The sequence below is a fragment of the Sinocyclocheilus rhinocerous genome, unplaced genomic scaffold, assembly GCF_001515625.1.
Source record: "Sinocyclocheilus rhinocerous isolate Xijiao unplaced genomic scaffold, SAMN03320098_v1.1 scaffold3321, whole genome shotgun sequence".
NCBI lineage: Eukaryota > Metazoa > Chordata > Actinopteri > Cypriniformes > Cyprinidae > Sinocyclocheilus > Sinocyclocheilus rhinocerous.
The window spans coordinates 6,011-18,660 of record NW_015659922.1 but is presented as its reverse complement, the minus strand read 5'-3'; the positions used below and the strand labels follow the sequence as shown (position 1 = coordinate 18,660).

General features: G+C 35.1%; 1 protein-coding gene across 1 annotated transcript in view; it reads right to left on the bottom strand.

Moving 5' to 3' along the window:
* The window catches only part of LOC107724378 (GCN1 activator of EIF2AK4), a 58,755-nt gene that overhangs the window by 43,849 nt on the left and 2,256 nt on the right, over window positions 1–12,650 (bottom strand). The window contains exons 2-17 of the mRNA XM_016533287.1: window positions 11,971–12,079; window positions 11,228–11,291; window positions 11,017–11,148; window positions 8,864–8,972; window positions 8,622–8,720; window positions 7,799–7,933; window positions 6,425–6,493; window positions 6,232–6,340; window positions 5,806–5,880; window positions 5,601–5,729; window positions 3,827–3,877; window positions 3,227–3,325; window positions 2,359–2,532; window positions 2,122–2,274; window positions 1,946–2,038; window positions 1,184–1,259 (exon numbers count right to left, since the gene is read on the bottom strand). Coding sequence (XP_016388773.1) covers window positions 1,184–1,259; window positions 1,946–2,038; window positions 2,122–2,274; window positions 2,359–2,532; window positions 3,227–3,325; window positions 3,827–3,877; window positions 5,601–5,729; window positions 5,806–5,880; window positions 6,232–6,340; window positions 6,425–6,493; window positions 7,799–7,933; window positions 8,622–8,720; window positions 8,864–8,972; window positions 11,017–11,148; window positions 11,228–11,291; window positions 11,971–12,079 — 1,676 coding nt within the window. The remainder of the gene's footprint in view (window positions 1–1,183; window positions 1,260–1,945; window positions 2,039–2,121; window positions 2,275–2,358; window positions 2,533–3,226; window positions 3,326–3,826; window positions 3,878–5,600; window positions 5,730–5,805; window positions 5,881–6,231; window positions 6,341–6,424; window positions 6,494–7,798; window positions 7,934–8,621; window positions 8,721–8,863; window positions 8,973–11,016; window positions 11,149–11,227; window positions 11,292–11,970; window positions 12,080–12,650) is intronic.

Genomic DNA, 12,650 nt, shown 5'->3' with positions numbered 1-12,650 from the left:
AAAGTTCTATGTTTTATATATAGGCTAAAGTGAGTTTGACGTTGTATTTTGTTGTTGCATTCAAGCAATTGACGCCTAACTGCCGCTAATTCAAAAGTGAAAGTAAAATGCGCACGGCGCTTTTAAGCTATTTAAAAGCGACGGAAAGAGAGGAAAAGAGGGAAAATTAAAACGAACTAAAAACAAACAATTGCTTTACGCCGAATTGCCGCTATTTCAAAGTGAAAGTAAAATGCGCACGCTGCTTTTACAAGCTATTTAAAAGCAAAGGAAAGCGAGGAAAAGAGGGAATGCCCCCGCCCCGCCCCGACGGTGATACCGGTATTACTGGTGTTGTCACACGTCGATTAACCGGTGGGAAAATTTCCTCACCGTCACAACCCTAGTTCACACCACAACTATAACGATACAGAGGAACGATATCGCTGTGATCACTTTCAAAACGAATTTTTTCCAGCTGGTGAACGATAAAACACTGACAGCCAATCAGAATCCATCCTGCTGTAACGAGGTCAAGAATTTAAAGCGGCAGACGCATGTGCGCTTAGAATAAACAGACGATATCGTTCGCTGGTGTGGACGCTAATATCGTTATCTTTATAGTTATCGTTCTTGGTGTGAACGGGGCTTTAGAGGGTCAAGATTTTTATATATAACAAATAAAAGAAAATAAATAGATAGAATAGAAATAGAATGGAGTGCTAGTTTTAAAGGGGTCAAATGTTTTATAATAAATAAAAAAGCAAGAAGATAAAATAGAAATTGAATAGAGCATGCTAGTATTAGAGGGTCAAGTTGTTTATAATAAATAAAAAGAAAAGTAGATATAATAGAAATAGAATAAAGAATGCTAGTGTTAAGAGGAACAAGTATGTTGTAATAAAATAAAAAAGTAGAAAGAATAGAAATAGAATAGAGAGTGCAAGTGTTAGAGAGTCAAGTTTTTATACATATTCTTAAACTCATAAAACTCTTTTCGGGTGACACAAGATCCCATTAAGCTTTAGTTTGCATATCATAGTCAACTTTTAGTGATCCTAGTGATGAAATAAACTAACAAACAAACAAATAATTAAATAAAAGTGTGTGTGAATTAGAACACAGGAAATAATAAGGAATTCCTAAATTTAATGAAAAACTATATTCTATGCAAAACATTACAGGGGAAATGGCAGCGACTCACTGAGACTTGCTGTTGTTGAGTCTTTGTGGCTGATCCAGGAACAGTCTTTCACACAGCAGCAGGACGGTGCACAGAGCTGTGGGTACAGGACAGGATTAACATTTCTGAAATAAAGTAGATTTCCAAGAAAAAAATATAGTCTTATATTCGGGACAATACGGTACTTCAATTACTAAAACTGAAATATGAATAATATAAAGCTAAACAGAAATATATATAAAAAAAACAATAATGACTCATAATAAAATGACTAAAATTAAAATGAAAACTAAAAATATAAAAATAAAAGCTAATTAATATTAATAAATAATATAATAATATATAAATGACACTAAAATTACGTTGGTATTTATAGGTGTTACTAGACCATTTAATCTCAGACTCCTCTAAAAATCAACGTGTTAAAATCTTTAAAGTTTGTTATATTAAAGAGACAGTTCACCCAAAAATGAAAATTCTGTCATAATTCTCACCCTTATGTTGTTCCAAACCCGCATGAGTTTCTTTCTTCAGTTGATCACAAAAGAAGATATTTTGAAGAATGTCTGTAAATTCCATAGAAACTTTTCCATACTATTATCAACAATCTTGTCCTTCTTTTGTGCTCAACAGAAAAAAGAAACTCATACAGGTTTGGAATAACTTGAGGGTGAGTAAATGATGACAGAAATTTCATTTTGGGGTTAACTGTCCCTTTTTTCCCCTCAAACGCTTATGGCAAAAAATATACTGGATCTATTGGATAACTGGAGAGTTTCTGACCTTCTTCGCTGGCCTGAGAGAGGAACTTCTCGGTAGTGAACAGAGGTTTCTTTTCATCCAGTATCAGGTTCCAGAAAGACGCCAGCTTCGCTTCTGAAGACACAGAGGAACATGAAGATAAACGTCTCCAGCATGAGACACAGGAGGACGCTCTCAGTCTCAGTGTGAACACTCACCGGGCACAGAGTCCAGCACAGACAGCCGACAGAGCAGCACAGAGGCGGCCACGCCTTCAGACAGCAGAGCATGCTGGGTATTCTGGGCAGCAGCTTTCTCCACAGTCTGGATGAGGAGAGGCAGGAAGTCCACCGCCTGATTGAGAGCGTCGCCTGAACAGAGACAAACACTGTTCATTCTGACTAAACATCAGCAGCAGGAGTATAAAGTCGAAACGTCCAAGCAGCCCGACTGACCTTTGAAAGCTCCGATCATGGCCTGGAGATACACGTGACGCACAAGGGACGTGGAGGTCTTGAGGGTGAAGGCTTTTTTAAACCATTCTCTCAACTCTGAGGTCACGTCCACCGTCAAACGGCTCGTCCACTGAGATAAAACACACACCGCATGCACCAGCGTCCCCTCATGGACTACAAACACACACGAGGAGAGAGAGAAACAATCGGCAGATATTAGGTTTTATGCACGTTTCAGACTGTTTTATGCTAATCAAATTACAAATTTAATATCAATTTTGCAACAAGTAAAAAATTATATTAAGTCATTACATAAAAAATTGGGTAAAAATAAAATCTGAATATTTAAAAATTAGGATTTATTTGTCAATATTTGACCTTAAATATTTACTTGGAAGTCCTGCCGAAATTGTGAGTTATTAAAATTAATCTTATTTAATATTACATTAATATTTAAGTTATTAATAATTCTAAAACAACAAATTAGCATGTTAACAGTTCTTTGATGTCGCTAAGTGGTAAAATATTTAATATTTTTTAGTAAATGTTTTATTTTGATTGTTTATTAATTTTTTTTTTAATTTGACATTTACATTTATGCATACAGCAGGCACCTTTTTTTTTTTTCAAAAAATGGCAAAAAAAAGGAACAAAAGATTGGGAAGCAAGCTAGAGAAACTACTTTTTTAATGCAAGTAATTTTACATAATTATGATTTAATTCATTTTTGGCTCTTCAAAAAACAAACCCCCTGCTATTCCTTCACAAAATTCCAATTTATGAAAGCAATCTCGAGCATGAATGAACCGGCATGAAAAATGCATATTAAAAAAGTGCATATTAAAAAAAAAAAAAGTACGTTTCTCACCTTCCTGTTGCAGGTACGGAATGAACATCACAGCCACGCTGGAGCTCAGAGACTGAGAGGAAGAGCCAGAGACGGCATGATGACTGCAACTTCCGATTCCTGTTTGAAAAACACACATCAACCATGCTCAATATGACAACAGGCAGTTACATGAATGCAAAAGACTCAGATTCATACCGAAGTGAGAATGAGGTTTGGGATGATTTTTAAACAAAGTGTCTTTGTATTTAAAAAAAGTGGAATGGACAAAACGTGGGGTCTTGATGCAGCATGTTTTTTAAAAAGTTGAACGTTTTAACTTCTAAAAATGCAGTGTTCATTTCAGAGACACTGCAAAAGATGCAAGATATGAGCGCAACAGACAAAGATGTAGTGCAAGTTTACATAGGAACATAATTAAAAAGCAGTGCAGTCGAATGCAAAAACATGTTTCGTTATGCACATTAGCAGTGGTAAAATACTTTCTCTCAAGACTCATCCTTGTACACTCTGATTGTCTCTAAATAAAAAAGACAAACGGTATATAAAACCATGTATGTAGTGTACTGCCCAAACAGGCCTACTGAGCATATGAGAGAAACAGAAAGACAAAATATTCACCTGACAGAACGCTCATCTTCTGGGCCACAACAGTGAGCTTCCCCTCCGAGCCTGTGCAAAATAGAACCCAAAATGAGCTAAATCCTGCTTTAAAGAGTGAGCCGGTCCTGGTTATGTGTACGAGATCACTTGCATTCCTAAACCAATACTTTTTCATGATTTTTCCCATGACTTTCCAGCAATTAAAGAACTCAAAATGAACAATTTGACTGAGCTTATTGGTGTGTTTTTCCATGCATGTCTGGTTTCAAACCTTATAATTCATTTATTCAAATGCTTATTATTGTACATTTCCTTTGACACGCTCGGTTGGGCTGTAAAAGACAATTAATACTTTGCACTGACACTGCCAGTGAACTCAATTGAGCTGAATTACGACACTATTGCCTTCTGTAGCATTGCTTATAGCTGATTTGACCTCTTTTCATAACGGATTAACTATACATGTACACTGTTATGTAGCTGTTTATTAATGTTAAGCTGCTTTGAAACAATCTGTATTGCTTAATGCATTATACATATAAAATGACATAGCTGGTTTAACCCTCATAATGCATTCAAAATCTGCATATGATTTCTGTATTCTGAATTGCTGTTTTATAAAACAGTCATAATATTTTGAAAAAAAAAAAAACACTTGAAAAATATCTAACAATTAAAACCATATTGCATCTGATTAACAACTAACTAGATTACCTACAACCCTAACATTAATGAGTGAATGTGAAAAAATTCAAGATTTTGAATGTTACCATGTTATTACTGTTATTAGCCCTTTTTCAGGAATTTAAAAAAAAAAAAAAAATTTTTTTTTTATATATATTCATGATTGCTCCAAATTTATGAAAGCTACATATTTCTCACAAAACATCAAATATTACTCTGATAAATTTTCAAACAAAATAAATTAATTTTACTAGCATAAACTTTCACTTTTAAGATGAAAAAATTCAATTTTACATGCTGCAATGGTTGGTCAATAGGTGTACATATGCATGTTTATCAACAAAATTCAGTTCCAAAAATGTGTGAGATATGGGGAAAGGATTAAATATATTTTACAAAAGTTTTTTTGACACTAATATAACTTCATAGATAATTGAACAAAAATATTTTTGATACCTACTGGTATGCCACACATAACCGGCTCCAAAATGACCTGAACACGAAACGTGTATCATTTTTTAAAACGGTTATGGCTCTTAAAAAAAAAAAAAGAAAAAAAAAGAAGTTAAAGGTGTATTTTAAGGGTCTTAAAGCACTTGCAAAATTCCCTTACTACACACTATATTGTTTTTAGAAATGTTTATGTATTTTTTCCGTGTCTAAATGGACCTGAATGTGTTATGAGGGTTAAAACAAGTTTTACTCCACACACTAATATCTCAAAGACCAATAACTAGCCAATAAAAGCAATAAAGCAGAATAAAGCTATACATTTGTGACCCTGACTGTGAAAACCCAGCTAAAGTCATTTTTTTGTGATTTACTGTTTTCTACATAACATCATCCTTTATAAAGATGTAGAACAATCTGTGAAAATATAACCTTTATATCTTTAATATTGACTGAGTAAGGCCATGTCAAAGATTGAAATCATAGTGAAATTAATGGTTGAAATCAAACTTAAACAAAATCTCATAATTAGATTTTGAGACTTCAGCCTGGATTTCACAGACAGGGTCACATTTTTATATTCACAACTGAGTTTGCATGCTATTTCCAGTCATTTAAAAATTCCATGACCACTGAAGCCATGAAAGCATCCACTGACCTCCGAGGATGCCGAAGAGGTGTTTGACGAGGTCCTGGACGGCGCTGGGGTCGCTGCACTGCTGGGCCAGATTCTGGAGGGCCGTCACCGCCTGCTCCATGAGCTCTGGGTTATTGGCCTTCAGCTGACCTGAAACACACGAAAAGCACATCAAACCTGCACACGACACCTCAGACGAACATCAATCATACTGACGAGCACTCACTGGAGATGCCCTTCCCGATGTCCAGCGCGTACGGACTCAGATCAAGAGTGAGAGATGCCAGCATGCAGGAGATCGCTGGAGGAAACACCGACAACAGAGGTGGAAACATGACTAAAACATCATATTGTCAGGATTCTGGATTGTTGAGAGATTACAGATCGGTGTATACAGTAATAAGTAATAGCTTGTTCATTCTTGGTAGAGAATAAGATAAAAAATTTTAAGTAAATAAATAAATATTCCTGCAATTGAATCAGTATTTTTTTTATTTGAGCAGTTCTAGAAACAAACGCAATCATCAGTGGATTGTCAGAAATATTATTTTTTTGCCAAGTACTTAAAAATCTAATGATGATGATATCATGATTCATCCTGACATATGTATCACAGTGAATCATCGTGTGCGCTAGTTTGCGCGTGACTCACTCGGCATGGAGTTCTCCGGGCTGCGCAGCAGAGCTTTCTGTAAAGTGGGCAGCAGCTGCTCCTTAAACTCTGTGTGAGACATGTGGCGAAGCATCGAGCCGCTCTTATCCTGAAAACACACATCCAGCTTTAGGCTTTCTGATTTCGGCACTGCAAAGATTTATTATACAACAAAGACAGCGCAGATTCTCACCAGGATGTGCTGATGCGGTCTGGTCTTACTCATGAGAACCGTCTTCACGTACAGGTCCAAGAGAGCCGCCTGAAACACAACAGTGTTGTTACTGTTAAAATTAAAGAATAGAGCCTGACCGATATGGGTTTTTTGGGGCCGATACCGATATTAGGGAGTAAAAAAAGGCCGATATCGATATATCGAGCTGAAGGGATCCCCCGAATTTGGTGCGGATTCGCCGTGCCGTTACGGAGATATGGCCGTTCAAAGTTTCAATGGTTTTCCATAGACTTAAGCTTTAAAGCGTTTCATCCAGTTCGCCAGTAGCAAACAATGGAGCGCACTCTGCTGGACAAACTAAGTAATTACACCATTTCAAGCATTTTATCTGCGTTATATGTTCTGTAAAAAAAAAATTTCATATCGGCGGCATATTTGCCGAAACCGATATATCGGTGACAGGCTCATATCGGCCGATAATATCGGCAAAACGATATATCGGTCGGGCTCTACTAAAGAATACTCGTTAACTAATAGTAAACTAACAGTTAAACTAGTAAAAATAGTTTTCGTTCAACTAAATAATGCTGAAAGAAAAAATAAATAAATGAGATGGAAAAACAAAAACTTCAATTAATTCAATTAATTAGAAATGTTGCTTTGGCACCTAACTGAAATAAATAAGTTTAAAGTACTAAAATTACTAAAACTGGAATAAAAATTAATTAAAGCTAAACAGAAGAATAAAAATAAAAAAAACTAATAAAAATGACAAAAGCACATAATAAAATTAATAAATATTAAACTAAAATTAAAATTAAAATACAAAAATAAAAGCTAATTGAAAATATTAATACCGTATTTTCCAAAAAAATAAGTCACACCTGAGTATAAGCAACATCTGGGAAAAAATGCATTATTGAGAGGAAAAAAACTAAACAATAAGTCGAATTGGTGTACAAGTCACGTGTTATTCTATAATAATTTAAAATATCGGCAAATGAAATGTTTAGACATATTATGAACACTAAGCATTCATTCTAAACAACATTTTTCCCCATTATAAACAAACCTATAAAGCAAAACGGCATTGGGCTCACATCTCTCTCTCACTCGGTACAAATCCAAACGTTTCCATATTCACAATGCAGCCTAACGTTTGCTTGCTAAGCTACTATTTATTATGTAAACATTATTTTTTATTATATTAATATATGTATAAGTCGTAGCACATTTCAGATGATAAAAAACGAGACGTATATACTGTGACTTATACAAATAGTAGAACTGGAATATAAAAAAACCTTTAAATAACACTGAATCAGAAGCAGCAGCGCAATCGACACATTTGACAGGTTTAGCACAGGAATGACAAGGGCTTGTGTTTTCCACCTTGTGTTTGTTGATAGTGGCGATGTCTTTGTGCGCTGTGCAGAAATCCACACACAAGCCCAGCAGCGGCACAGACACACAGCTCTGATCCAAACTCAGCAGAGTGCTCATGTACTGATCCACCAGACCCGGGTTCTGGAGAAACACAGACCGTTTATGAATTTAAATCTATAGGGTGCATGTTTTAAACAGATCACAGAAAGACTATTGTTATACTTCATCTGAACAACAGTAAAAATTGATTAGACGCAAGCTTTTACATTTACAGAGAAAGATTTAGGTTTAAAAAGTGTTTGGGGTCAATAGGATCTTTAAAAAAAATTCATTTATTCAGTAAGTATGCATTGAACTAATCAAAAGTGACATTAAAGACATTTATAATGTTACTAAAGATTTATATTTCAAATAAATGCAGTTTTCTATTCATCAAAGAATCCTGAAAACAAATGCATCACGGTTTAAAAAAATAAATAAAAATGAAGCAGCTCAACTGTTTTCAACATTGATGATAATCAAAAAATGTTTCTTGAGCAGCAAATCAGCATATTAGAATGATTTCTGAAGGATCATGTGACACTGAAGACTGCAGTAACGATGCTGAAAATTCAATCAATTACACTTTACAATAGACTACAACAGAAAACAGTTATTTTAAATAGAAATAATATTTCATAACATTACTGTTTTTACTGTATTTTTTATCAAATCAATGCAGCCTTGGTGAGCAGAAGAGACTCTCTCTCAAAAACATTACAAATCTTAGCACCCTCAGTCTTTTTAACTGTAGTGTACAAGACGTCAGAGTGAATTCCTGTAGCTTTACCTCCTTCCACAGCTTGTTAAAGCATTTGCTGATTGACTTGAGAGCGTTCCCTGAGGCTCCGCCCACCACCTCCGCCAGCAGCAAACTCTGAACCTCAACCTGATTGGAGGAGACACAAAGAGAGAATATGATTGGACAGACCACATGTAAAGATCTCAAAACAATAAAAAGTAAGCCATACAGGTTTGGAACTACTGCTAAATTCAACTATGAATGATAAATATAGCAAATTAACTACTGACCAGTTTCTTCCATTTGGCACCTTCTCTCCTGTCTGCGGAGGGGAAGACGGTTTGAACGATCAAGCAGGTCCAGGGCAGGGCGCAGCAGGCTCCTGAAGCCGTGCTCTTCCTGTGGACATTTGACATTATATCTGATTGCACCTCATGGTTGTTCGCGTCTGATAACTATTAGGGGTGCGACGATACATCAATTCTGCGATTTTCCGAATGCATCGCGATTCTCTCTGGAATCGATTCTGAGCTTAGTTTTTAACAGCAGATGGCGCTCTAGGCTAGTGTTTAACCGCACACTTAAATGCTCACCAAGAAGAGCGCTTGTGCGTTCGGCTGAGTAATGCAAGTGGTTAAACTTTAGAAACAGTCGTACTCTGCTTGCTTCCAGTTCCTTACACACACACACACACACCACTTGAACCTAAAATAATAATTCATATAAAGTTCGAAAATGTTGATGCGAATTACGAGTGTTCACAGTGACATAAATGCCGAGGTGCAAGTACATTTAACCACTTGCATTACTCAGCCGAACGCACAAGCGCTCTTCTTGGTGAGCATTTAAGTGTGCGGTTAAACACTAGCCTACAGTGCCATCTGCTGTTAAAAACTAAGCTCAGAATCCATTCAAGAGAGAATCGCGATGCATTCGGAAAATCGCAGAATCAATTCACAAATCGATTTATCGTCGCACCACTAATAACTATAAGATTACTGCGGCTATGTGAAATCAATTTTATTTTTTCTCAAATTCCGTTTTTTATGTTTTAAATTTCTGGATTCTGTTTTAATGGTTAAATTAAATTTAGTAATCTTTTCCAAAATGTATTTTTTTCTGTTTTCATTTTTCTGGATTCTCTGTGAAATCAAATTTATTTTATTTTTTTTTCAAATTACGTTTTTTATGTTTTAATTTTTCTGGATTCTGTTTTGATGGTTAAATTACATTTAGTAATCAAATATTATGTCTAATTTATTGAAATCGTGAAACTAATACAATGTACAAACAATTTATTAAAAGTTTAACAAAAAAAAAAAACAAGTTCTGTTTTATTTTTTCCAAAATGTATTTTTTTCTGTTTTCATTTTTCTGGATTCTCTGTGAAATCAAATTTATTTTATTTTTTTTTCAAATTACGTTTTTTATGTTTTAATTTTTCTGGATTCTGTTTTGATGGTTAAATTACATTTAGTAATCAAATATTATGTCTAATTTATTGAAATCGTGAAACTAATACAATGTACAAACAATTTATTAAAAGTTTAACAAAAAAACAATTTCCGTTTTATTTTTTCCAAAATTTATTTTTTTCTGTTTTAATTTTTCTGGATTCAGTTTAAATACATTTGTAGTAGTCAAACATCATGTCTAAATGATTGAAATCATAAAATATAAAAAATATACAAGTTTACAACAATTTATTAAAATGTTAACAAAAACTACATTTTTAGGGCCCTATAAATAAATTTTTCCCAAATTCTATGCTTTATGTTTTAATTTTCTGTATTTATGATTTACTGTTAAAAAGTAAAACATGGAAGAAAATTGTTTTATATTCTTTAAAAAAAATTTGTTTTTACATCATTACTTTAATATGTGGGTCAAAGACGAAAAAGGGTTTAAAAGTGTAATACTAAAATAAAAAAATTTCTGTTTAATTTTGGACATCTTAATGTCTTTGACCCATGTACATTCTACTCTACAATAATATATTTCTGTCACAGTTTTTTATTTTGATGGGTTGTTATGAAGAACTTTGAGTATCTGTTTGTATATAACATGACAATAGCTTTTCTCGAATGAAACGGTGAAATGCTGGTGAAGTGTCTCTCAGAGCAGCTCTGGAGATGAACTTCATGTGTTCAAGTCCTCATATAGTGAGACGGCAGACGCTTCAGTACGTGTAGAAGACGAAACTGCGGCGCTCAATCACACAGAGATACCCAGACTTCATATTAAATAGCAGTCCTTTGGCGGATTAATATTCAGACTCTATTTCATATCGTGATCTAATTTACTGTTCAGTGCCACTTTTGATTTATTCATCTAAATTTTGCCTAATTTCCTGACATTCCACGTCAAGTTTTTTTGACTGGATTCTGCGATTCCGTCCATTACAGAAATCGCAGGGCTCTGTATAAATGCGGCGGTCACTCACCCGGGCATCACGCCCCTGCTGACCACCCCGCAGCTCAGCAGACCGGGAGGGAGGTTGGTCGCAATGGCATCAGGCTGCGATTGGACGAGCACCTCGATGACCGAGAGCAAAGCTCGCCGAGACGCAGCATCCCTGAGAAGAGAAATCAAGCCCACCTTCAGTAGAAAAACATGCTTTAATGGACAGAGGACAGGAAACGGCTCGCACTCACCTGTATCTGTGCAGAGTGAGATAGAAGAGCTTGCACAGTCCTTTAATGGCTGGCTCAGGAAGATCTGAGGAGAGAATTTAACCACAAAGAATTAGAGGATTCAAATCGAAGTCATTCACACCGTCACATCATTCCAAACCCATATCTGAAGATGCACATGTGTGAATGCAGAGTTAACAGACACTACTGCTCAAAAGTAGTTTTTTTTTTTTTTTTTAAGAAATGAATACTTCTATTCGGTAAGGATGCATTAAACTGATCAAAAGTGACAGTGAAGACATACAAAAGATTTCTATTCAAATAAATGCTGTTCTTTTAAACTTTCTATTCAACAAAGACCCTCAAAAATAAAATGCATCACAGTTTACACAATATACAAAGTAGCACAACTGTTGATACTAATAATAAATGTTTTTGAGCATCAAATCGGCATATCAGAATGATTTCTGATGCTGAAAATTCAGCTTTGCATAACAGAAATAAATTACATTTTAACATATATTCAAATAGAAAACAGTTATTTTAAAATTGCAATAATATTTCACATTTTTACTGTATTTTTGATCAAATAAATGTTGTCTTGGTGAGCAGAAGAGACTCTTTGAATAACATTTTTAAAAAGTAGTGCAGGACTTCTAACGACTTGAAATGTAGTGAGCAATTGATGCTTTAACAGTGTTTTTGTCACTAAACACGTCAAATTATTTCTTTAGTCGGATACAACAGCAGGCAGATAAACTCACCCTTTCCTCTCACACATTCCTTCAGTTCTTGAAGAATTTCTTTGCGCTCTTTGACGCTGGACGACGTGACTTTCACAGCGAATCTCTTCAGTGTGTCTGAAACCTGCCCCTGCAAACACAGATAACAGCCATCAGACGCTGCTTAGACACATGCAGCTAAATCAAAATATGGATATCATATCACAGTTCACCATGGTAAACAGTGCTCCCACCACAATATTAATCACTCAATGTATTGTTACAATAAGAGAGCACGAGTTGACATTGTATTAGTCACCTGACAGACGGATATTCATTCGTTATGGTTTGATATTAGTAGTTCAGGCATGAATTATGATTACCATGGTACATTTCCATAAGTGACTCCTTACACAAAGTACAGTGACGGCATCAGGCGATTGTTTGATCAGTTTTATGTAACACGGTATTTACACAGCATTTTGAAGATTACCGTGATAATACACTGCTATATTTCCAACAAAAAAAAACACATGGTTTTACTATGATACTATGTCCAGAAACATGGTACTTCTGGCACTTTCTACTGTGTGTTTGAGATCAAATAAGTGGGTGACACGCTTAAAACAGTATCGTTCTCTTTCAAAATACGGTTAAATCATAATAAATGTGTGTGTTATGCAACTGTGCTATCATTAATGTTGTTTATCATTGTTAACGCA